Source organism: Dermacentor variabilis, chromosome 6, assembly GCF_050947875.1.
Source record: "Dermacentor variabilis isolate Ectoservices chromosome 6, ASM5094787v1, whole genome shotgun sequence".
Lineage (NCBI taxonomy): Eukaryota > Metazoa > Arthropoda > Arachnida > Ixodida > Ixodidae > Dermacentor > Dermacentor variabilis.
In genome coordinates, this window is record NC_134573.1 from 66,461,860 (window position 1) to 66,485,671 (window position 23,812).

Sequence of the window (23,812 nt, forward strand, 5' to 3'; positions counted from 1 at the left end):
TCTCTTCTATAATGATAAACCAGTTTGAAAAATGGCGGCGGTAAAACGCCTCCCAGACGTCAATTTACAAGTTCCGGTTTCTAAGCAAAATTTACAGTGGGTGCCTGGTGAGAGGCCCTTTAATGTTTCCCACGTCGCGGTAAGATCCACGTATTTAAGCGAAGAACTACAGCTGTAAACGAAGCCTTTTATCGTCGACTCGGTCCCTAAAATCAAATTTGAGAGGAGGCCAAGGAGCGATGGCCAAACAGTTTTTGATTGCGGAAGTCTTGTAAAAAAAGAAACTGCGCATTTATTTGTTGGCTGGGAAGAAAACATGGATGCATATCGGTGGAAATTAAGCCACACCTTCCTCCTTGTGAACGCCTCGGCCAAGTTGCCGCATCGGTATGCCAGTGAGACGTAACGCATTTTTACAGTGTTTTCGTGCATTGAAGTCCTTAATGTGCATAATCATTTCTCAAAACATCATGCCCCCAGCCTGGTTCCTTCGGAATGCGATCTGTTATTAATTGGTCTCTGTGAAGAGAGTTAGAAAATATCAAATAAAGTAATGATTCTCATAATGAAGCTTGCAACTAAATACACGAATGCTTAATTTTCGGCAAACAATCAACCGTGCTCCACGTTAGTCGCTACAAAGGGAGCATTATTTAACGAAGCATATGCGCCTAAATAGAAGATATGAATTATAGAACATAAGAAAAAGATAAAAAACAAGGAGGTGGAGGAAAGGCGATAGAGGGACTTCCCGCACCTACCAGGACTAGGCGCACACGAGAGGGGGCGCAACACTCCCTACTGCAGATGACCGTGCAGCCCGGTGCACTTACCTGTGTGCTAGCGCGCGAAACACTTTAATTTGGTCATTCATTTTCTTACGCCGGCAACGGTTGTGGCCCCAGTCAAAGAACTTCCACCTCTGAAAAATTTCCTACCAGTTTAAGGGTGTTCTGAATCCACAGAAGACCACGAAAACTATAAGCGAATGGAATATTGCATTTAAAAAGAAAACGTAGGTTTTATCAATGGTTTATATGGCGAAGTCAAAAGCAGAACGTCCCAACCGAACGCCGTAATAATACCTGGAATGGTCTAAATTTTACTTCAACAACGTGAAAAAAAATATAAAAAGGAACCTTTTTAGCTAAGAGAAAACGTCAAGAAATGGTTAAGAGAGAACGCACAGGCATTGGTTAAGGGCGCCAAGATCAAGTGCAGGTCGTTTTAATCCGGAAGGGTAATACACACATACTGAAAACAAAGCATTTTAGCCCAAGAAGTTCCTGTTTCGGCATTGTTTCTGCTCAAAGCCGGCAAAGGCTTTTGAAAAAGCACGAACAACGAAGAAACAAAGCCAAGCTTGGTTTACTGGTGAGCTTATTGCAGCTCGAAATGAACACTCCGCCTTTGCGCGTTCAGCTATCTCGTGCACCCGGACCTCCAACTTTTATACGCGACGCTCACCATTTGAAATATAGTTAGCATTTGTGCGCCCTTCCTCCTTCTTTTTGTGCACGCCCACTGGCTGTACAATTTATCTTGCCTACGCGCATTTAATCAGCATAATATTAGGTATGCACGTGCCTTCTCCTTCCGTAACCGCCAAACCTGAAGCTCGACAGTAGCCAAGTCGCTTGTATAGAGATGTAAAATAAAGGGATACAAGAGAGAGAGAGAGAGACCGGAACTAAGATGTCCAAATACCATGCGGGAATAAAATTCTCCTTCGGCCTTTCCTGCCCATTCTGTGTTGCCGTTCGCTTTTGGCAATTTCACGCAAACTGTGCTCTATTCGGCCCTTCTTTATTCACCGCCTTAACCGTTGCCGGACGCGAGAACGCTGTGCTCGGCTCGCGTGTCTACGCCAGGAAGCGAGAAGGGAACACAGTTATGAGTTCACGAATAAAACGGGTTATTGCTCTAGCCGTAGAGAGGGATTTTCCCGCCGACTTCCGGGTCGGGTACCGGAAATAAAAAAAAAAAAGAAATGGCCGAAGCCAGACGAGCAGTCCTTCCGCACCCAGAGCCGGCGTACCGAGAAACTCCGGGCCGTTTCTGTATCCGGCCGTCGCCTTTCTGCGCGGGTTGCCACCTGAAGCCAGTGCGTGCGTTTGCTTTGGTTTTCCTTCTCTCTGTTTGAGCGAGTAGTGTGCATTGGTTTAAGATGTGGTGAGCGCCCAGTGTGAAGGCAATAGCAATTTAGTGCGCGAAAGAAGATGCCTACATGCTGTCGAGAATACCTCCTGCGTGTGCGAAATGCATCTATATCAGTGTTGATTGATCCGTAATGTAATTCTGTGGAGGCCATCAGCCTTATGTTGTACGCATTACCTTTATTTTCTTTAGAAAAGGGCCAATAGGCCATTCGCGGGGATGTCTAGAACGAAACTTCAAGCTTTGCAAGCTGTGCCTCCAGAAATCCATGCCGTGCGTTTAGAATTAGGCATTGTTCACACGCTGGAAAGCTTATTCGAAGCTTGTGAGGATAACCTAAGTCACTACGCGTCCAATATTACTTTTGGCCAGGTCCGGCAAGAAGGTGCAAAAGCTCTGTGTATGGGTACGTGCGCGTGCGCGCGCGCGCTCACGCGCACGTACCCACACACACGGAACAAACGTACGTACACGTAAACACACACACGTACACACGTACCCACACACACAGAACAAACGGGAACTAAACGTAATGGTAGTCTGCCAAAGCGCCAATTGAACCTTTCGTAATCACTTGCCCTCAGGTCGTACCAAACTTACCGACTTTATAATGGGGTTTCTTAGCAAGACGAAAGAATGCTGCATAGTTGTCATTGTAAATCGAGAAATCAGTGCTTAGAGTGCACGATGAACGATGAGCTTAATGCTTCCAACCTCCCGTTAATTCTAAGTACGCACAAGCCCCTTAGAATGGCTTGGTCGCTTACGGTTTTGAAAGAATTAGGGCGCAAAGTATTCGCCCGATTATATATGCTAACAAAACTTAACAGAGCTTTTTTTGTATTTTACTAAAGCATAATATCGCGGGGAAAGTAGGTTCCAGAAGAGCCGGCGCTCGATGCTCAGAGAGCCGCATTATACTGAACACCTTCATGCGTTATGCAAATCGTGAAAGTGGCGTCCGCCGCAATCACATTGCACATTTGTTTCCGGCAGCAGTCTTCCGCTGCGATTGAAGCGTATTCGCGTGATCGGCATTGTCAAACAGTGAGGAAGCTGGGTCAACTTTTTTGGTACGTTGCGCCTGTACGCTATCGTAAAATACGTGGCAAATAGGTAGAGGGGAAACTGTTGCAGTGGAAGTCACGTTGAGTGGGGTAACGTCTTTACTAGCGCATCTGCTCCGCAGCACTGGCCTCTTCCAACTGCGCTGGTCAGTGCTTGATTCCCGAGAGTAGCTGGTCACTATAGTACGCGTGCTGGCTGGCCGTTACGAAGTCGGGTACCAACAACGTTCACCATAGCGCGTGTGCTATTGCTTAATACGTAAAACAATGTTTACAGCGCCAAGGAAGACAGCGAACGAGGACGACATACACAGCACGGACACTGTATTTCATGATTGCGACAAAAATGATTTTAAAGAGGGCCCATTAATTGGGCCCATAGTGGCTATTATATTACAAAGCTTTCTTGGCAAACTCTCACAGACTTTCATGACTTTGACTATGAGCTTAGCCGAATATGCGACGTGCCGAACGCCGCAAAGCACGTGCGCGCGCCATTTTCCGCTAGGCCACGGACGCAAAAATAAGCTGGGAAATCGCTGGTCAGCCTTAACGCCTTTCGCGTCGTGCTAAGCATCCCCATATCGCCGTCATTCTTCTCCCGACAACCACAGCCTCTGTCATTCGCCCCATCACTGCGTAGATGTCTAGCAGTGTGTATTCGCATCAACTGCTGCTCACGTTGCGGTTTACATTTGGGAACGGTGTAGCGCACAAACATTGTATCGCAGTAATGTTCTGGCCGGTACGGTGCGTAGACGTGAATTTCGCATGAGAGCACGCGTTGCTTAGATTACAGTAAAGGCAGTTGGAGGCATCGCATTTAGCTTTGTGGCATTGGAGTAACCGCTTCATGAAAGATTCCCTTGACAGAGGTTCCAACATGCCTGCTTGATTGGCGCACTATCTTTGTTTACTGTTGTAGGCGATTCTCATTATTACTTATACAACGAATGAGCAAAACGAGAACAAGGTGAAAGCGGGAGCCAACGTTTCGACAAGTGGACTTGTCTTCTTCAAGGCGACGTATGCTTTGCTCGGCACAGTATAGACAGGTTTCTTCTAAAGAGGAGAGGGGGTAAGGTGGGTGGATGCGGCAACGAGCGAAGGTGTGTCAAAGGCGAGGGTGTCGAATTGAGAATAAAGGAGTGCTATGGCACAAGGCCGGAGACACGGCCGTCTGTCAGCCCGCAGGTCAACGGCGTACACAGCACCCCCCTATTACCTGCTGCGCTGGTGGCCGTGGGCTACGGTGTCTCAGAGAGAGAGGAGCGGCAGGAACTGATGATCGTGAAAACAATAATTCTAAAAGAAAATACTGAAATAGTATAAATGAATAAACAAACAAAAAGAAAAAAAGACGGAAACAAAGGAGAACAAAAAAAAAACACCAAGCAACCAAACTATGTGTGGTTGCATATATATATATATATATATATATATATATATATATATATATATATATATATATATATATATATATAGCTTGCAATTTAGCATAGCGAATAGGATCGACAGCTCCCTTTGAAACGCCTATGCCTATTGCTGGCAATGGCTTAAACTTATGGATAAGGTATGACTCTCTGTATTTTCTTTTTTGTTCAGAACGGAAATCTCACTGTACGATATAGAGTTTAAGTTCATCAAAGTTATGACCTGGTTGGCTGGAAGGCGCGGCGACGGTTTTGGGAAGCTTTTTAGCTTTGTCCGCGCGATATCCGTTTAATCTGACCTACATTGATTGTCCCGTTTCACCGAACAGAAGGAACATTCAAGCATATATATTACATCCGAACTTGTACAAGCAGAGCTAGTTTTGACTTCGTGTGTAGAACTATTTGAAGTGCTTTTAATTTTAATGCCACTTTGAAGTTGCCTGCATGTTTTGCACCTGAGGCTATTATTACGGGATGATGATGTCGGCTGACTTTTGCGTGCACTAACGTGTCTTTAAACTTCCTGTTGCGGCGATAGGTAACCCTTGGTACATCCGAGAGCGCTTTTCTCAGACGCTCGTTACTTGATAATATTGAGTGGTATTTTCGTGGAATGTTATTTAAGTTTGGGAGTGGATTAGAATATTTTATCATAAGGGCTGGTTGATAAATAAATAAATAAATAAATAAATAAATAAATAAATAAATAGAAATTTCGAAGCAAATTGAAGTGGCGTCGTTTTGTATTCTGTTTTTCTGAAGTTTCGAGTTATCGCAAATCGGCAAATCAAGCGCATCATATCATTATCTCATCTACCTTCTCGGGGATGATTAAGAAGTGACTGAGAGATTGGCGCACGCGCTGCGTCCCTCATTTTATTGTTCTTGAACTTGCGCAACCATGTCGAACACCGACGTGGAACGTATTACCGAGTACAGTACAATGCGCTTTCGCGATAGCCGAAAGGTCTCTCTCCTTTACTAACTGTTTTAATCTACGAGCTGCTTTATGAATATTAGGCAAGAATCACTTCAGCGCGTTAAGCGACCTTTGCGCGCTTCTAAATTGCTTAAATAGACGCGACCTAATATCTGTTAATCTTGTATTACATCTGACAGCGAATTAAGCACATTATCGTGCAAATTAGATGGTAAACGTTCACTCTGTGCGGACTTATTCGTAGGCGCACAAACTATGCTTCATAGACTCCGGGTAGGTGTTAAAAAAATTAAAATGTTCGGTTATACGCCCGTTAACCTATTTTACTTCTGATATCTGTGTTTTTATAATACGACAATTGGTTGCCAGGCGGCGCTATGTGGTCGCCTTCCTTTTCTGCGCCTTGGTCTCGTTGAAATGGCCCAGTCATGAATCAATGAATGAATGAATCAATCAATAGCCTAACTTCCTAACAATCGTATGGCTTAATGAATTGGCCCAACTGCACTTGCATCGCGGCTTCAACTCACATAGTCTTGCTTTTGGTTTCGGGAAAAATAACGCTAATAGTGTTCAACAGTAATAGCGCTTAAGCAATTTGTATAGGAACTGCGACTTTTTTCAGGCACTCGGTGATTATATGTGCATGTAACAAAATTACTTTTCTAAACTATTTCTTGCAGCCTATGTTGAATAATAATGTGCTTGTCACATTGCGATTTTTCATGTTATCCTCTCTATCGTGTAGCTGCTTTGCTTCCCGGGATGCACGGGCGAGTCAATTTTGTACGGATGTTTTAGAAAACTTGAAATAAAACAAATACGTAAATAAACACGGAAATAAAGAATGTAGGAAACTGAAGTTCTCGGTGATCTGTACGCGAGAAATTCTAACTTGTTCACTCTCTACAGCAACCATCCTTGCTCCTATAGCTTCCAAAACACTTTTTTGTATGTCGCATAGATCTGATGCACCTCTTCCTTCGCATCTTCCCACCTCCAAACGTTATATCTTGTCGCGGATAATTGATTGAGTTGAAGCGAACTGCATTTTCTTTCACGCCCAAGTGACCAGGACACTCGCTTTCGCTGCTTGTGCGACTGCATTGACGAGGCCCATGCATTTTCTCCACTCGATGTTTGAATGTCGCTCTTGTACTGTACTTCCAGAGCCCAGGAAGGGGTGAGAGTGCTTTACGTTCACGAACGATTAGAAGACAAATTTCGCAAACAGAAAAGGCAGATGAGGGGAATGATATGGACGGAAAGAAGATAACAACTTTGTCTTCCAAATTTCCGAAAAGGTGTGCAGCGCTAATCCGGCAACGGCAGCAGCGCTACTGGACTTCGAATTGCCTGCGCAGTAGCTTCACCGGCGTGCGCTGCGCGCTCGGCTTGATTAATGGCCGACGAAGCGAGCCAACTCAGCCGCTTTGTGCACTGCTGGTCACGGCAGGTGGCAAAAAAATTCAAAGCGGAGAGCCGAAGCGCGTTCCAGCCGAAACTTATGGATTTAGCGATTCCATGCAAACATCTGAACATAATTTGGAGGAACGGAAAGCGTTCTCTCAACGCTCGTAGAATTGATGGCTCTTTCTTACACGCTTGCAATGGCACTAGCATGTTCCTTTCAGCACCTAACCTTATTACTGGCGCGCTCACTGCTATTTGTTCACTCTGTCCCTTTTTCTATTTCTTTATCACGAGTATTGTCGATACTACTGCTTATTAAATGATAAGATACTACAGGAAAGTAGGCCACCGAAAGTTCCGCTGTCCGAATCATCGAAAATAAGCCCCAGCGCCTAAATAATGCTTTAAGGGAAAAAGAATCCACAGACTGAAGAACAAACTCGCCCAAAAATAAAGCTTTGATAGCGATATTAAGGTATTAGACAGCTAACGAAGTAAGGTTCGTAGTTTTGTCGGTAGCGTCATTTGCAGTTAAAAGTGTTTGCAAAATAAATTACCATGAATTGGGCAACGCGCGCACAGTTTACCTGTGCGCGCGTGCCCTGTAGTACCCGCACAAGCTCTCCATGACGTCAGAGAGCTTCACGGCATCTGCTCGGATTTAGTTAATTTCTTTCTAGAACGGCTCTCACTCGATGACAGTGAACATTGGCTGTAACGAGGCTGGCGTGATTAAGGGTCGCGGCCACGGGGAGTGAAGACTTCGTGCCGCCTCTCGCTTCACGGCGTCTTGGAAATTCGAGATTGTGCGACCTCCGAACTCTTGGAGCGCGCCAACATAGGGCGCAGGTACTTAGCGCGCGTGAAAAAACCAGCCATCTCGGCTTGGTCTAATGTGTTGCACCCGCCGCAGGTTACCTCTAAGAAACGGCGTGTGGGTCGAGTACGAGCTCAGCTGCGTGGACAGCCATGCACAGCCACGACCGTATTGGAGTAGGAGACGAGACGCGTGCTCACCTGCTCCCCCTCTCCCCTTCGTGAGCTTTATCTCGTCACAGTACGCTCACCTTCCCCCTTTCCGCGTGACCGCCAGCATTCGGTCCACGGGTGGAGGGAGCGCATCCAGCTACCCTTCTTATCGGTCTGCTCTAGCACCTTTTCTCTCGTGCCCACAGCATACAGTGGTCACGGGGGAGGGAAGGAGTTGGCAACTTATGACCTTATTACTCTTGAGCTTCTTACGGAACGTCGCGGGAATGGTAACGACGACGGCGAAAATTTGCCTGGACTGTCTATCTATATAATTCTTATAGCAATAAAATGCCGAATGTGAAGTTAGTGGAGACATAGAACATCAAATAAAACAAGCGAAGCCTGCTATACAGTATGCTTAGCAAGCGAACGTTGAAGCGAATGTTGAAACTTAGAAGCGTCGATAACAAGCGAACGTGTAGTCCCAGTGCATGTTACCAGAACAGTTTCCATCGGTACTCATTGCATAATAAAGAAAACAAAACAACCTTGCTCACGGCTAAGACTAAACACCATCAAACAAAATTAATGCAAACTCTCATAAACTTGCATGTAATCAGATAATGAGCACATTCTTGATGTTCACCTGTCTAACAGACTGCGTGAAGTGTGTAAAAAATGGTATGGTAGCAAGCCTCCTTTGGTTAATCTCTTTGCTTCTCTTATGCTTCGCTTATTTATTCCTCTCTCTCTCTCTCTCTCTTACTGTGGTTCCGTAAAGGGACATTATATAGAAAAATAATATGCTGCACCCGTATAATAGGATTTGGCATTACTCCAAGTTCACTTTTGCATTGTGATAAGGCTAGGTAAGCCAGAAATGACGTCAACACGAAATAGGGGTGCAGATGTTGCCCTGTAGTACCCGCACAAACTCTCCATGACATCAGAGAATTTCACAGCATCTGCTCGGCTTTAGTTAATTTCTTTCTGGTAAGGACAGTGTACATTGCATTCTAAACGAACCAAGAAGCGAATTTATCAAGTTTCAATAACTTTTACTGAAGCACAGTGGCCAAAATAAAAGAAATGAAATTAGTTACGTCCCACTGACCTTCAAGCGCTAGAGTTTCGAAGCAAAATAACGGCAATACAGTTTTCAAAAGGAATATTTATTCAACCTAAAATAATTTAGTGTTTCTTTGTTGCCCCTTTATATAGGGTGTGCCGACTCCAAGGTTTACATATATGAAAATTCCACGTAGATATGCAGAACCAAGGTAATGTTGTTTGCTGTCGTTAGGAGATACTCAGATTATTTCTTGTATTCCACCTAATTACATAATTTGTCTTCATAAATTATTCCATTTCTTAAATACAATTAGATGAAAAGTGTCAATGAGAAATTGTAGAGCAACATGAAAAACTTCCAATACAGCTTTCTGTTGCTCAATACGTGCTACAGAAAAGTCTTTTTTTATGAGCGTGAAAGAAGCCCACGAAGAGACGCAAATCTCTTCGAGCGCCTGTCGCGCGGCAATTTTGCGTGTATTCGTGGGCTTTCACGCTCGAAAAACATTTTTATGTAGCAGGCACAGAGCATCACAAAACTGTACTGGGAGTTTTATTGCGCCAGTAACTATATGAACACTCCAGGCGCATTTATGACGTCGCCGTCGCCGTGATGTTTCGTATGAAGTCCGAAGGCGATAACACCATCGCCGCGTGCACTACGCTGTATGTGCGGGCGAAAGCGCGCGAGGGAGCCGACGGTCGCGGCTCAATCTCGCCCGCGCGAAGGAGAGGAGAGCGGTGATGTTGGCGCACCGTCTTGCGTCTCGCGCGATGCGCCCAACGTTGCGAGGCGTCGAGGGAGGGGAGAGAGAGGGGACAGCGTTCAACCCCCGGGGCTACCGCGTATGTGGTGGCTGCGCGCAGTCGCGCGACCGTATTTTGAGAGCGACCTCCGTTCGGGTCAGAGTCTAGGTACGTCGACGACTCGCAGCTTTGTGCGCGCTGTTTGTTCTCGGCCCTCAGATTGCTTTGAAGCGATAGATAGCACGAAGATCACTTCGCTTGGTGCTGCTGCCGCGCTTCCTCACGCCAGCGTTTCTACAGCGAGTGTCTGCGTTCATACAGTGTAGTGTGCTCATGCTTGCTGTGCACGCTGACACCATGCTTGTAATTTAATTAGCAATAGAATGTTTACAAGTTCATAAGGACGATAAAAGTGCTATCCATACGTCGTACGGCTCTCTACTAATTTGCTATCGCAATCGATAATTCGCCCTTCAAGGTAAACTGCGACTTTTTTGGTGTTGGTCTGCAATTTTCTCATTGACACTTTTCATGTAATTATATTATTTGAGAAGTTGACTGATTAATTAAAACAATTGTTTAATTAGACGGAATCAAAAAATAATTGGAGTATCTCCAAGTGTCGGCAAACAACATTGGTTTGGCGGTTCTGCCCAGCTACGTGACATTTGCATATATTTAAATCTTGGCGCATGAGAGTTGGGACATCCTATATATCGTAAAATAGGTGTTTTAAAGTGCAACAGGCAATGTATCATACAACTGCAATAAGTTAAACTCTCGTGTAGTATGTTTGCAAGAAAAATAGCTTTTAAAACGAATGATTCACATCATAGGCATTGAAAAACACGGGGAATGCGGGAGACGGAACTTCAAGACGATGATCAAAACGAGAACAAGACGAAAGCAGGAACCAATGTTTCGACAGGTGGCCTCGCCATTTTTAAGGCAGCATATGCCCTTCTCGGCACCGTATATATAGGCAAGCTTCTTCTAAAGGGGAGAGAGGGTGAGGTGAGTGGGCGAGGTGACGACCGAGGGTGTGTTAGCGGCAAGGGTGTAGAATTGAGAAGGATGTGCTCCTCGACGTAAAGGAGGAAATTGTGGTAGCACCGTTGTGTCAGCCGGTCGACGTATCACTCTAGGTTCCTCCTTTCGTGGAAGTGGACTTCGCGACGGCGGCGGGCGTTGAGGGGAGGGGGGGGGGGGACAATTTGCTTCACTGGAGGTCAATGAACTTTCGTCTCTCTGAAAGAAAGAGAGAATAAAAGTAGCAGCACAAGATGGTGCTCGTGGAAAAATAAAGAATACATAATTATATAAACGAAAGAAAGGAACGAATGAAAGAAAAGGGAGGCGGGGAGGTTGGAATATTCTTGACAACCCAATAACAAAAAAGGGAAAAAAGAACAAGCAGCACAATAAAAAAATAGCTAAGTGCTGTTGCCGATAGTTGGAAATAGGAAAAAAAGGAGTGCACATGTCGCCTTGAAGAATGCAAGTACACTTGCCGAAATGATGGTTCCTGCTTTCTTCTTGTCCACGTTTTGCAAATCATGGGCCGGTATGGCAACTTTAACTCACTATACTTTGCATTTGCAATGTGGCATGAACGAAACTTTTGAGAACATTGTGAATTGATCGCAAGGTCGTCGATTGTACTGTCGCGCGAAATGCGCGTACCATCAACTGTGCAAAAGTAAAATACGTTGTATTTCACTCTCGCAGGAAACATATTGATACTGCAATTCTTAACCTAACCTTGAACAATATTCTTATTCAACAAGTCCCTTCTTTCAAATACTTAGGGATCATTTTTGATGAGAAGTTGTACTGGCATGAGCAAGTGCAGAATGTATGCGCAAAGGTAGCCTATGGATGCTATACTCTAATAAAAGCTCGCCAATATTTTCCACAGGCTATACTTCGTACACTGTACTTTTCACTATGTCACTGTCACATCAGTTACTGCCTGGATTCATGGGGTGCTACGTACACTAGATATATAAAACCTCTAGAACGACTCCAAGAGCGAATGTTGAGAGTCATAAGCCACGATCAATCTATGCGTAACATTTTTCAATCGCAACGCGTTCTTTCAGTTCCGATGTTGCGCGACTAAAAGATTGCTGTTTCATTCAATAATATAACTAATAGAAACTTGCCTATTCCTGTTTATCTATTTTCCGTTCCTATATGCAATACGCGTCATGCCTCAAAAGGTAACTTTAACCTGCTCAAATGTTGCAACGTTGGTAGGGAAAGATTAATAGAATTTAATGGAACTAAAATTTGGAACATGATCCCCCTTGAAACAAAAACTGCATGTAATTTCGGCTTAGCATGTAAGTCATTTTGTCTGTCTATGCAAGACCTGTGGACTTACGAGTCTGTTGACAGACATGGCTGAGATTTATGCTCACTATCTGTTCCTTACGTACTATACTTATATATACTTACTATACTTATATATGCGCATGCATATGTGTATGTATGTGTATGTATGTGTATGTATATATATATATATATATATATATATATATATATATATATATATATATATATATATATATATATATATATATATATATATATGAATGTATATGTTTTTTAATTTCTTTTTCTTTTTATTCTCTAGCTGACTTGTGCAAATTTGTTGTATATTGCACTGGACCGGCCATTAGCCACATTAGGCTATTGGTCCAAATATTTTTGTACGTATATTTCTGATGTTCTTGAAAATAACGTTTCAATTTCAATTTTAAGAAATGTTAAAGATACAAAGTCAACAAATAGAACGTCGTAACCAATGTTGCAATACATATATTAGCTATCAAATATTCCTGATTCATCGAGAAACTGCATTATCTCATGTCCTGTATTGTGCAGTCTAAAGGCCACCAGCATTTACTCGAGTGTAATGATAAAAAAAAAAAAACGAGAGAGAGACAGCGCTGAAAAATAGCGTGCACATTTTCACCTACAAGCATGGACGGCTACTTCGCGGTGATAGTATCCGAGTAGACGAACATATCTTGTCGCACGAATCGAACTTTGCATTCTTCGAGAATGAGCAGCTCACTATATTTCCCCATCCTCTCAAAAGCGCTTTACGCGACTTATGTACATGGCTTCAGGGAGAAAGCGAGCCTGGTTCATGCCGCCTGCAGTGACGATCCGTGCCTGTCGTCACTGCGAATTAACGAGAGCACGTGAAACAGGCTTGCGAAAGCGTCACTTCAGGTGTCAGAGGCTCGGCTCGGGTCTTTCATCCCAAAGAGCGAGCTTGGACTCCCAGGGAGGGCTGAGACACTGGCTAGAAAGCGGACCTGGAGCGTCTGATGCGGTGAAAATACATCGCGTACAAACGCAGAGGCCCGGACGAGCCGATTGCGCACGCTGACAATGAGCACGGCACGTATACGGGGCGGCGCACCCTGAACGAGAATTCACAGCGCGGTGTGTTTCTCGCTCGTCCGCCTTGTACTCACTGTCACGTCGGATAGGACCAGCTGCCGCGGTAACGGCGAGACATGTTTACGGAGCACGGGTGTCGCAGAATAAACCGAGTCGCCTCGGTGCTTGGGAGCGCTGTTCGGAAGCACGTGGTGCCCACGTACGCCTACGTACAAAAATGCGTAAGCTGTATAGTGTATTATGTGTCTATTTGGGCCCGTTGGTATGTCACAAGTATGTACACGGTTGCGCATAAAGGACACAAGAAAGGACACACGGCCTTGGGCGTCCCATCGTTCTTTCTTGTGTCCGTATCCTCTGTGCGCCGCTCTGTACATGCTGTAGGTCAACGTTGTCTTGGAAAATAGCGTAATCGTCCGCGACGTCAGTGGCTGGTGAGGCTCTGCCTCCGATGTTGCACATGGTATGTTCTACGCAACGGCGGTGCACATTTTAACTGTCTTCGCTGTGAATGTGACTTCGAAGGTCGACTTTATTTAGGAAGAACGGTAAACGTCGACTTTTATTCCTGGTGGCACACTTCCGTAGGGGCCCATCGGGCCGTTTGCCAACAAATGCTTCTGAATAGTGAGATACATAAAAATACAAACGGATACGTTTGAGGGTCCCTCATCCAATAATTTACAGTGACACAGAGCACCTCAACACAGGCGGGTCCCGAGACAAATTTCGCAAGTCCGGCCACACCCTCAGTCGAGGTGCGCCTCGGAAGCTCGGAAGGACACAGCCGGTGCACGTAATAAGATGCGCTCCCTAAAGGCAAAAACGATAGAAAAACAGATAGGGCAGCCGCAGTCGTAAGCGGGACAGGTTTAACGAATCTCGGCTCAAGGCGGACGCGAGCGAAGCGCAGCCGGACAGATGCGAAAGTGAGCCAGTCACTCAGTTCAACCTGGCACCTCGGGAACGCGGGTAATGAACGAGCTAGCGCTGCAAAGTCGGCTTTCCCGGTACGATGCGACTGTACCGCGCGCAGTGGAGGCGGAGAGGGCAGATGGCCTTTTTGGCTCCTTCCGCTGCCTCCTAACCTGCCTCCTTTCCTTCCTTCTCTCTTCCTTCTTTTTCGTCTTTCTTTTTTCTCGCATTCTTTTCTTGATTGTTTGCTTCGTTCGTTCTCTTGCTTTCGTTTCTTTCATTTTTCTTTTCCTTTCCTTCCTTTTTTCTTGTTTACCCCCCTTCTTTATCTCCTCCTTTATTTTTTCTTCTGTATTTAGGAATTCTGCTGCTCGCGCCCAGGCACTCTCTAAACACAGATGAGTGCCGGTGTGGTGCCGCCTCCACTTCGTCTGTGCACCTTTATTTCCACAGCTTACACGACGCCGAAGCCTGGGAAGGGTGCGAGGGCCGCCGTTCTCCCGGGTGCATGCCTAGAAAGAAAATAAGAAAAAACGCCTTCCTATTTTCAAGCTTCTATTCCAGCGAGGAAAATTAGCGTCCTTCCTCGTGGGTAACTATAAGCGTCAACAACGCGAGTATTGTAGGCGCGCCCGACGTATACGTGGGCTTCTATTTACGTCGCACGTTTCTTCCGCCGTCACCGGGCGACGCGACGCACCGCAGCCCCCCTCCCCCTCCCTCTCCCCAACGGTTGCGCTCCGACACGTCAACTCTTGAGCTGATGTTTTCTTCTCTCATGCACGTCGGCTGAGACAGGAAAGGACGGGAATTCCTCGGGAACGCTTGAGGTTCAGAACGTTTAAACTAAATATTCTTGAAGGCGAGATGAAGTAGTCAGAACCTAGTACAGAGGTAGTAGGTAATGATCGTGATTAATGGGGTTTCAGTGGCGCAACGGCTACTGTGCGTCGCTGAGACGAGGGGACGGGTGTATTCGTGCGTCATCACATTTTTCCCAGAATGAATAAAATATCCTTACGGCGTTAATTGATCGCTTCCATTGGCTCACGTGAATGAAAAAGGCAGGTTCAGTGATGTGACTTACAAGCCGCACGTTGAGGTATACCACGTGGATGGATGGCTCTTGCACAAACGATTATTCTACAGAGTGCATACAGGGTGCCGCACGTAACTTGAACGAAACATTAAAAAGATGCAAATGACACGTAGCTGAAGAGAACCAAGGTAATGTTGTCTGCCGTCGTTTGGAGACACTCAGATTACTTTTTTTCGTTACTCTTAATTAGATAACTAGTCTTCAATAATTATTCAATTTATCAGATATCATAATTAGATTAAAAGTGGCAATGACAAAATTGTAGAGCAACATGAAAACTGCAGTACAGGTTTCTGTTGCTCGATACGTGCAACATAGAAGCGTTTTTACGATCGTGAAAGAAGCCCGCAAATACATGCAAGACTGCCGCGCGACTGGCAGCTGTAGGAGTTTTTCATGTCGTTCTACAATTTTCACATTGATACTTTTGTCTAACTATAATATTTGAGAAGTTGATTAATTAATTAGAACTAATTATTTAATTATGTGGAATGAAAAAATAATCATCTGAGTATCTCCAAGTAATGGCAAACATTACCTTGGTTCTGTACAGCTACGTGGCATTTGCATATCTTCTAATGTTTGGATCAAGTTACATGGGACACCCTGTAGAGCATATGGGTAGCGACATAGACAGAAGTTAGATGCTGGCTGAACTCTCTGTCGTGATAGTGTTATTTTTATTACGATTACGTTTTTCAGCGTTGCCAACTTTTCGTCGAGCGTGTCGCTTAACTGACACAATGAAGTCACTCCATTTTCGTTAAATCTGTTCCAAAGTCGCTAAATTGTCGCTACAACTGTCGAACGATACCAATGCGATCGCATTATATGCTGACTTTCGCCACTTTGGTGGCACTATCGTCAGGCCTAAACACGTGGGCCCATCCCGATGGCAGTGTAGTTTGTCAGGGAAGAAGTTTGGGCGTGTTGGTAGTTGAATCGTAAACTGGGATACATAGCGGAACAACGCCACCAGGACGAAGCCTCCCGAAGGACGAAGCCGTCCCGTGTTCTTGCTTCGTCCCTGTATCGTTCTTACGCTTTGTATCCCAGTTTGCGAGTGTAGTTTGTATCCTTCTTTCCGATCCCGAATGGATTGTCGCGTGGCTTGGCGTCTCAAAGCACTAACTGACAAGAGTGAGGAATGCGAGAAAGTGGCACGTGACGCAGTAGCCAGAGGTTTCGAAGAACGGCTTTGCCAAGAACGTGCGAGGGAACGTAGCATAACGGTGAGAGCATTCGGATGCTGTGCTGGAATGAGAAGGATGAAGCGCACCATGTGTGGCGCAATTCTTCGTGGTATCAAACTGTAGGCGAACTTCGCCCACATTAAGAGTCAGATTTTCCGTTTGTTAGACATTAGTTTTCTGCGTACGCGAGCGCGTCACATTAGTTTCGGAATCGCATAAGGGATACCAGATATCGAAACTTTAGTTTGATAACTGAAAGTGTTCAAGGTCGTCCATCAGGTACGTGGTCGCAGCTGTGGAGACGTTACAATAATCCCAATCTAAGTGTGCTAGAGAGTTAGCGATGCTAAGTTTAGTTCTTGCTTCTTTTCTTTTTTCGATAAGGTTGGGGCTTTTGGAACGACATAATATAAGCTGACCAGGCGTAAACCATCTACTGCAACGTTTCAGGTTCGCCTGTTGTCCTTGCACGTGAGGAATAAACAATCAACTCTTCCCCACTGTGTACTTGACTTACTTTAGCAATGCCTTTCAAAAAGCGATACATGATGACAGCTAAAATCCTATGCGTGCCTTCGCATTTTAAGATTGCAAACCCAACATGGTTAAAAAAGAAGACGAGTCACTTGGTTTTCCATTCAGGAAGGCTCACTTGGTCCGTGTGTTATGCCGGCGAACTGTCTAATTTTGGGCACTCTCGAATTAACTAAATTAGCGTGCGATACGATCTTCGTCGTGTTGGTAACGCGGCAAGTGACCACTAGGCGAACTTCATAGAGGTTAAATATAAAGTTGCAGCCCTTGATTGGCCTGAAAGCTCCTAGCGCTATCGACTTATCGGAATGCCACGAGAAACGGTGACGTTCAGTTCAGGTTCGCGAGACGTAGACCAGGGGATCCCATGTGCACGCTTTTCTGCAATTTACATCTGCTATTATTCACCCGGTGCATTATTAGGCTCCATTGTAAAATATATTGCAAAAAAAAAAAGTTTTCGTAACCTAAATTATGGAGACGTGGGCGAACGTTCACCCACCAAACGTATACTTAGCGAAATTGCAGCGCTCGTAGCATTAAGACACATTCTAGTGGGTTCCACGGAGAATGCATTAAACAAGGGCGAGCCCTTCGGGAGCATAATCTCGAGCCTGTCTGCCTCGGCGCAATCAACCGCAGCCTATGTCCTACATGCGTGCAGGTATAACCCTGGCTTGCTTCATCATGGTCACATAGCCTACGCACCGTAATGTTGGCCGTGTTCTTGTAGCTTCTGAAGAACAAGGCGTGTTTTAAAACGTCAATTTCGAAAGCAACTTTCTTTACTTACAAGTCGTTGCAGTGCTGGCAATGGTTCTGTCACGTCGCTAAAGAATTTTGTCGGTTGATAAACTGAAAAATCTTCTGTTAAGCAGACCAAAGAGTCTCTAAATGTACCGACAATGTTCCTAAATTAGCCACACTGATTTTAATTGCATTAATCTTATTGCTTTATTCATTCATTATTACCCGTTCCTTATTTTTTCCTTGTACAACACATATACTTAGAGAAACAGAGATATAAGCTTTAAGATATGGAAAATAAATATGTATGAATATACATAAACAGATATACAAATGGAGCAGCTGAAGTTCTCTACCTCTGAATCCCTGCACTGCTGCCAATTTGTCACAGTACAGGACAGAAAGCATGCCCTGAAGCACCCTGTTTCCAACCTTTGCCATTGTACCGCACGTAACTCTGCTTACCCAACTGATACACGTATTGTTACTCATTCAAATGCATTTCGCTTCAAAGCTAGGCAACTTTCAGAGCGAAATTTGCAAACGATGGTCCCTGCGGGGTCTCAGAACCCCTGTGAGCTCGATGTCGACTGCAAGCACACACAAATCTGATTTTTACAATATGTGGAAGATATATTCGCTAGAGGCCGCAACAACACCCTGCCGCAACATGTGTTCTTGTTGGCGTTAGACCAGTAACTTCGAGGTGAAAGAATGCCGACGTTCTTCGCGCTTTGACGTCACGCTGCACTCTGGGGGGAGCCCCATATTTTTGGCTTGGAGACGTGCGGCGGAAATATTTTTTCCACAGAATGATTTCAGATGGTAGCGGCAGTCTTGATAAGTAACGTTAATGACGAGCAATTTGTTTTGTTGCCTAGACTCAAGTGGTTATATAGGTGCACTTTGATGAGACAGAAAGTACATTTCTTAAGACCACTTAAGTGGTTAAAGACCCATGTTTGTTTTGTTCTTCGCTCTATGATGCGAACAATGCTATGTAAGGCTGGACATACAGCATATGGAAGACGCGCGAAACACCTTTTCTTTTCGTTGATTTAGTGAACAAAGTTGTGGTCAATTGCCGCGGAACGCCAGACAATGCTATTTGTTTTCTTTTGTGAGGAGGTAGGCGATTAGAGAACTTAAGACAGTGTTTATAAAACCTAGTATGTAACAATGTATGTACAATGATGGCGCTGTCAATCTTAAAACGAGAGATTAACATTGGGCAATACGAGAACTGGCTAATGGGGGCTGTGAAATGTAGAATGTCGGGGCTTTCCTTCGTTACATGGTGTATTCTGAATTTAACAATGATTGTTGTTGCAATCAGCTGAATAGGTCTGTCATTTGGAGAATATTACTCGTCCATTTAGTAGACAAAATCATGGGAGATGCGCAAGCGCAGATAGGTCCATAAATTCTGGCGTTACGCTCGAAAAAATCCTTTATCTTCATGCCTAGAAACACGAGAAGCCGAAAGAAAAAAATAAGAAGAGAAAAGCTGAAGATAGCTTTGCAGTGCATTATCAAAGATGTCTTGGTATTTGTGTGTGTGTGTGTGTGTGTGTGTGTGTGTGTGTGTGTGTGTGTGTGTGTGTGTGTGTGTGTGTGTGTGTGTGTGTGTGTGTGTGTGTGTGTGTGTGTGTGTGTGTGTGTGTGTGTGTGTGTGTGTGTGTGTGTGTGTGTGTGTGTGTGTGTGTGTGTGTGTGTGTGTGTGTGTGTGTGTGTGTGTGTGTGTGTGTGTGTGTGTGTGTGTGTGTGTGTGTGTGTGTGTGTGTGTGTGTGTGTGTTCTATGTACGTAAGTGTTTAGGTCTGAGTAAATGGAAAAAAAGCGACGCTGTTGCCGGCGTGGTGACGACATTAGCCGACTAATTTCACAGCGAAGCTGTTTATGGCTAAGGCTGCGTGGATTTTAAGTTTCCGTCAACAAATATGCATTTGCGAAAACTCAGCTGCCGATTTAGATGCTTAATAGCTTCATTCTATGCAAAAGCTTATACGTCTCATCACTTGGATGTGCATTTTCTATAGGTTAGTTTTCAATTGGCACCATTTTCAAGATCAGCAGATTCTCAGGTAGATAACATTTTTGTTTGCTTGCTTACGGGGGTGTGAGGCATTCCTCAATGGGGTATGAGTCAGTTATTCTCTTACGCGCAGGACAAATTTCTCGTTGGGTAGGCATGGAAATGCTTGCGTATTTATTAACACAGGTGATATTAGAATGTGTGTGCGTGCCTGTCGTCACGGTGACCACCAATCAGGGCAATAGATGGGTTCGTACCTTTGCCCACCTTTCTGTGTCACTTCTGTGTCGTGTGCTAAATAGGTTCGCTGTTCATGCACCTTCGCAAAGAGGAATGGCTCATGATTTTTTCCTAAAACTTGAGTCTTGGCCGATCATGTGAAACGATTTTTCCCTGCCCACCTTTCTCTATTTTGAACCCATGTACCCTTTGAAACGTGTGTGTGAACGCACTACATGTGCTCGTGATTTGTACGAGCTGAGTTGTCATTTTATTGCAAACTTTCGCGTTTCTAGGCAGGATTCATATTTCTATAGAGCTGCACAAGCATTGGAACAGTACAAGAAGCACGAACTCTTGTTACCTGCATTCAGCGGCAAGATTTGATTTCTAGAACTTCGCTACGCAATGTAATGATATGCACCAATGTGTGCGGTTCAATTACAGCACAGAATTTTAACTACATCAGAAAGTCTACGAATTTGCGACACGCGTTTAGCACTCGTTCCAGGCAAAGGAAATGGCTATTGTATTTGCTGATCGCCTTAAAAGCGCTTTCCTTGCAAAGAGCAATCCCCGGTTCTTTCAATTTGAAGCTGTGCATTCCGCATCTTTGACTGCATCTGCCTGTCATTGCGTCGCTTGCAAAATAGCTTAACTATATGCATGGAAACGTTTACTTAAGTTTGGTTCCGAGATCGCGAATGCGACTTTGGTAAGCTGGCGAACTGGAAATGGTTAATATAGATTGAGCTAGAACGTTATGACCATTTTGACAGCATACTCGAATAAGGAGAATTGTCGAGCGTGGCATGAAATTCTCATTGAGACTTTCATTATTTCGCGAATTTCTTTGCTCACGTCAGAAAAAGTGCGCACTGACGCCTGTCTTCCTCTTTTCTTGTCTCGTTTCAGATTTTTAATGGTTTTCACGTGTCTGGTGCTAAGTGTTTTTTCAACAATCAAAGACTTCGAACTATTAGCCGGTGCCATACTGCTGCGAATGGTAAGTCGCCTCCCTTTGCACAGCACAATTTTCTGTGCGAGCACTTATCATCTACGGAAGTGTAAATGAGTCCTTAATACAGCATGCTATGTCCAAATGAGTGCTGAGGTTGTGTCACCTATTCTGCAAATGAATATGCACCATTCGTCAGTATATTTCACAACCACATCAAGACCCAAATATGCAGCACCTGAGCTGAATTAACAATGATGAACAAAGAAATTATCAATCTGAAAAAAAAAATTTTAGACAAGAGTGCTTATCCTAAGCAGCTCCTTCTGTTTTGTTAAAAGCAGTAGTAATTTCATGTCTTGTTAGCGTTATTGATCCGCATTTACCGTAAGGAAATAATTGCTAAATCTTCGACGCAGGAAATTACCATCATTTACAAATTTGCATATCGGAAATGTATGTAAATAAGTTATGGTTTCTAATTTAAATATGACAGCAGACATAATCGAAACAATGTAATATTTATAAGCCTTTTCGTGTGCTCGGATACTGTTTTAGTAAGTTTTAAATCGAGAAACGGAAGAGACATGAGGCACAATGGGCAGGTAATCTTGGTCCCTGCTCTATCGCATGGTCTCATTTGCTTTTCGCATTTAGTTCTTAATACTTTAAAGAAACGTCCTGCATAATATTCGTGTGCATTGCTGCTTTCATTGCTTGTAAAAAGATAGCTAAAGAATTTGCCAATCCTTACGTCCTTACTATTTGAACTCACCGTGCTATAAGTACTCCCACATTGCGGCAAGCCGACCTTATATACGCGTACATTGGTGTAACCAAAATATCTGTCATTAACGTTACTTACCATACCGATTCTAATCATATTCATACTGTGAATTAGAAGACCACGTCTATACCCAGGTATGGATGAGACAGAAAAAATTGATTCCGCCCTGCTATAGAGCCTTCGTGCTAAGCGTGGTCGTCATTGAATGAAAAATGAAGAATATATTTCGCGGTGAACCCTCGTTTGCAGATCGCTAATTTCTAGCTCAGAGAAATTCGCTCGTGACGGCGCCAGCACCACTCGATGAGCGGCCGCTTTCTGCGCAATCTTGTAGTGCCGGCTGATGCGACCTTCACTCCAGAAGGCGGCGATGGAGCGACTGAGGTTTCTCCGGTCAAGCAACCTGCTTGAACGACTTTGACACTCCTGTGTTCCTTTATCTGTGTGCGCTTCAAATTTTTTTCCCCGTTGCCTCTCTGTTCATGTGCGTGCACTTTTTAAATATCTTTCTGTGTCCCCTTACCCCTTCCCTAATGCAGGGTAGCAAACTGCATATCTATCGTCCGGTTAACCTCCCTGCCTTTCTCATCTCTCTCTCTCTCTCTATCTCCCTCTTTACGTACACAGTGTTTTATAAAGGCAGATACGTAAGATCAGAAAGTATAATGTCATGATAAATCAACCAGCACTGCTATGCTGACATAATTATTTACGTGTACATATATGTTTGACATGTCAGTGTTGTACAAGATATTCAATTAGATAATTTCCACTTTAATCAGGGCAACACATGACTGCAATCAACCCAAAGAAAAGGCTGGATACAGGAAGGGATACTATGAAATGGATCACATGTTTGTTATCAATTATGTAACAGAGAAATCTGCGAAGTGTAATCAACCTCTCTATATGGCTTTCATAGAATTTGGAAAGGCATTTGATTCAGCAGAAATACCAGGAGTCATAAAGGCATAGCGTAATCAAGGAATACGAGAGGCATACGTGAACATTTTGGCAAATATCTACGAAGATTCCACAGCAACCTTGGTTCGCCTCATCAAAAATAGGAATTTACCTATCAAGAAAAGCTTAAACAAGGAGACACTCTCTCCAATGCTATTCACTGTGTGCTTGGAAGAAGTATTCACGCTATTAGAATGGGAACGTTTAGGAGTGAGGATCAACAGCGAATATCTCAGCAACCATCGGTTTGCAGGCGATATTATGCTATTAAGTGACAATGGGGAAGAATTACAACAAATGATTGAGGACCTTAACCGAGAAAGTGCAAGAACGCGGCTGAAGATTAATACGCCGAAGACCAAGACGACGTTCAACAGCCTGGAAAGGGAAGGAGAATTCACTAAGCCTAAGCGCTCCGCGAGCTCGTACCTTTCTACGGTGTCTTGTGCTTGCACATGCGTTTGGTGTGAACCTTGCGGATTTCCGTAAATAATAAAGTCAGTTAAGAGTCCAGCATCGTCCTGCGCACTTCTTGTCTCTGTGTATGTGTTTAGTTTGATGGTTTCATTCCTTGCTCAGCAAGAAATCAGGATTGTTAGTCAGCCTGTAGGGTACGAAAAGGGGTGCGTTTATTTAGGTCACTTACTCACAGGAGACCCGGATCATGAAGAGGGAAATTAACAGAAGAACAAATATGGGTTGCTGTGCATACGGCAGGCATTACCAAATACTGCCTTTGAGCTGACAACTGTCGTTGGAAAAGAAAAGCGCACAATTTTTGCATTCTACTACTGCTAACATTCGGGGCGGCAACTTAGAGGTTAGCAAAGAAGCTCGAAAACAAGCTAAGGACTGTCCAAAGAGCGATGGAACGAAATATGTCAGCGGTAACGTGAACAGGTAGGAAGAGAGTGGTGGCGATCAGAGAGCAAACGGGGATAGCCGATATCCTAGTTGACATTAAGGGGAAAAATGGAGCTGGGCAGGCCATCTAATCCGTAGGGTAGAAACTAGCTGGATCATTAGAGTTCCAGCATGAGTGGTCAGAGAAAAGAAGCGCTGTCCATCGTGGCAGAAAACTAGGTGAGGTGATAAAATTAGGAAATTGGCAGGCGTAAGTTGGCATCAGCTAGTGAAAGATGT

General features: G+C 44.3%; 1 protein-coding gene across 3 annotated transcripts in view; it reads left to right on the top strand.

The window, feature by feature from the left end:
- LOC142584827 (potassium voltage-gated channel subfamily KQT member 1-like) overlaps positions 1 to 23,812 on the top strand; it is a 528,313-nt gene that overhangs the window by 320,293 nt on the left and 184,208 nt on the right. For all 3 annotated transcript variants that reach the window (XM_075695111.1, XM_075695109.1, XM_075695110.1), the window contains exon 2: positions 20,877 to 20,967. In XM_075695111.1, the coding sequence (XP_075551226.1) occupies positions 20,884 to 20,967 (84 nt within the window). In that variant the 5' untranslated portion in view covers positions 20,877 to 20,883. The remainder of the gene's footprint in view (positions 1 to 20,876; positions 20,968 to 23,812) is intronic.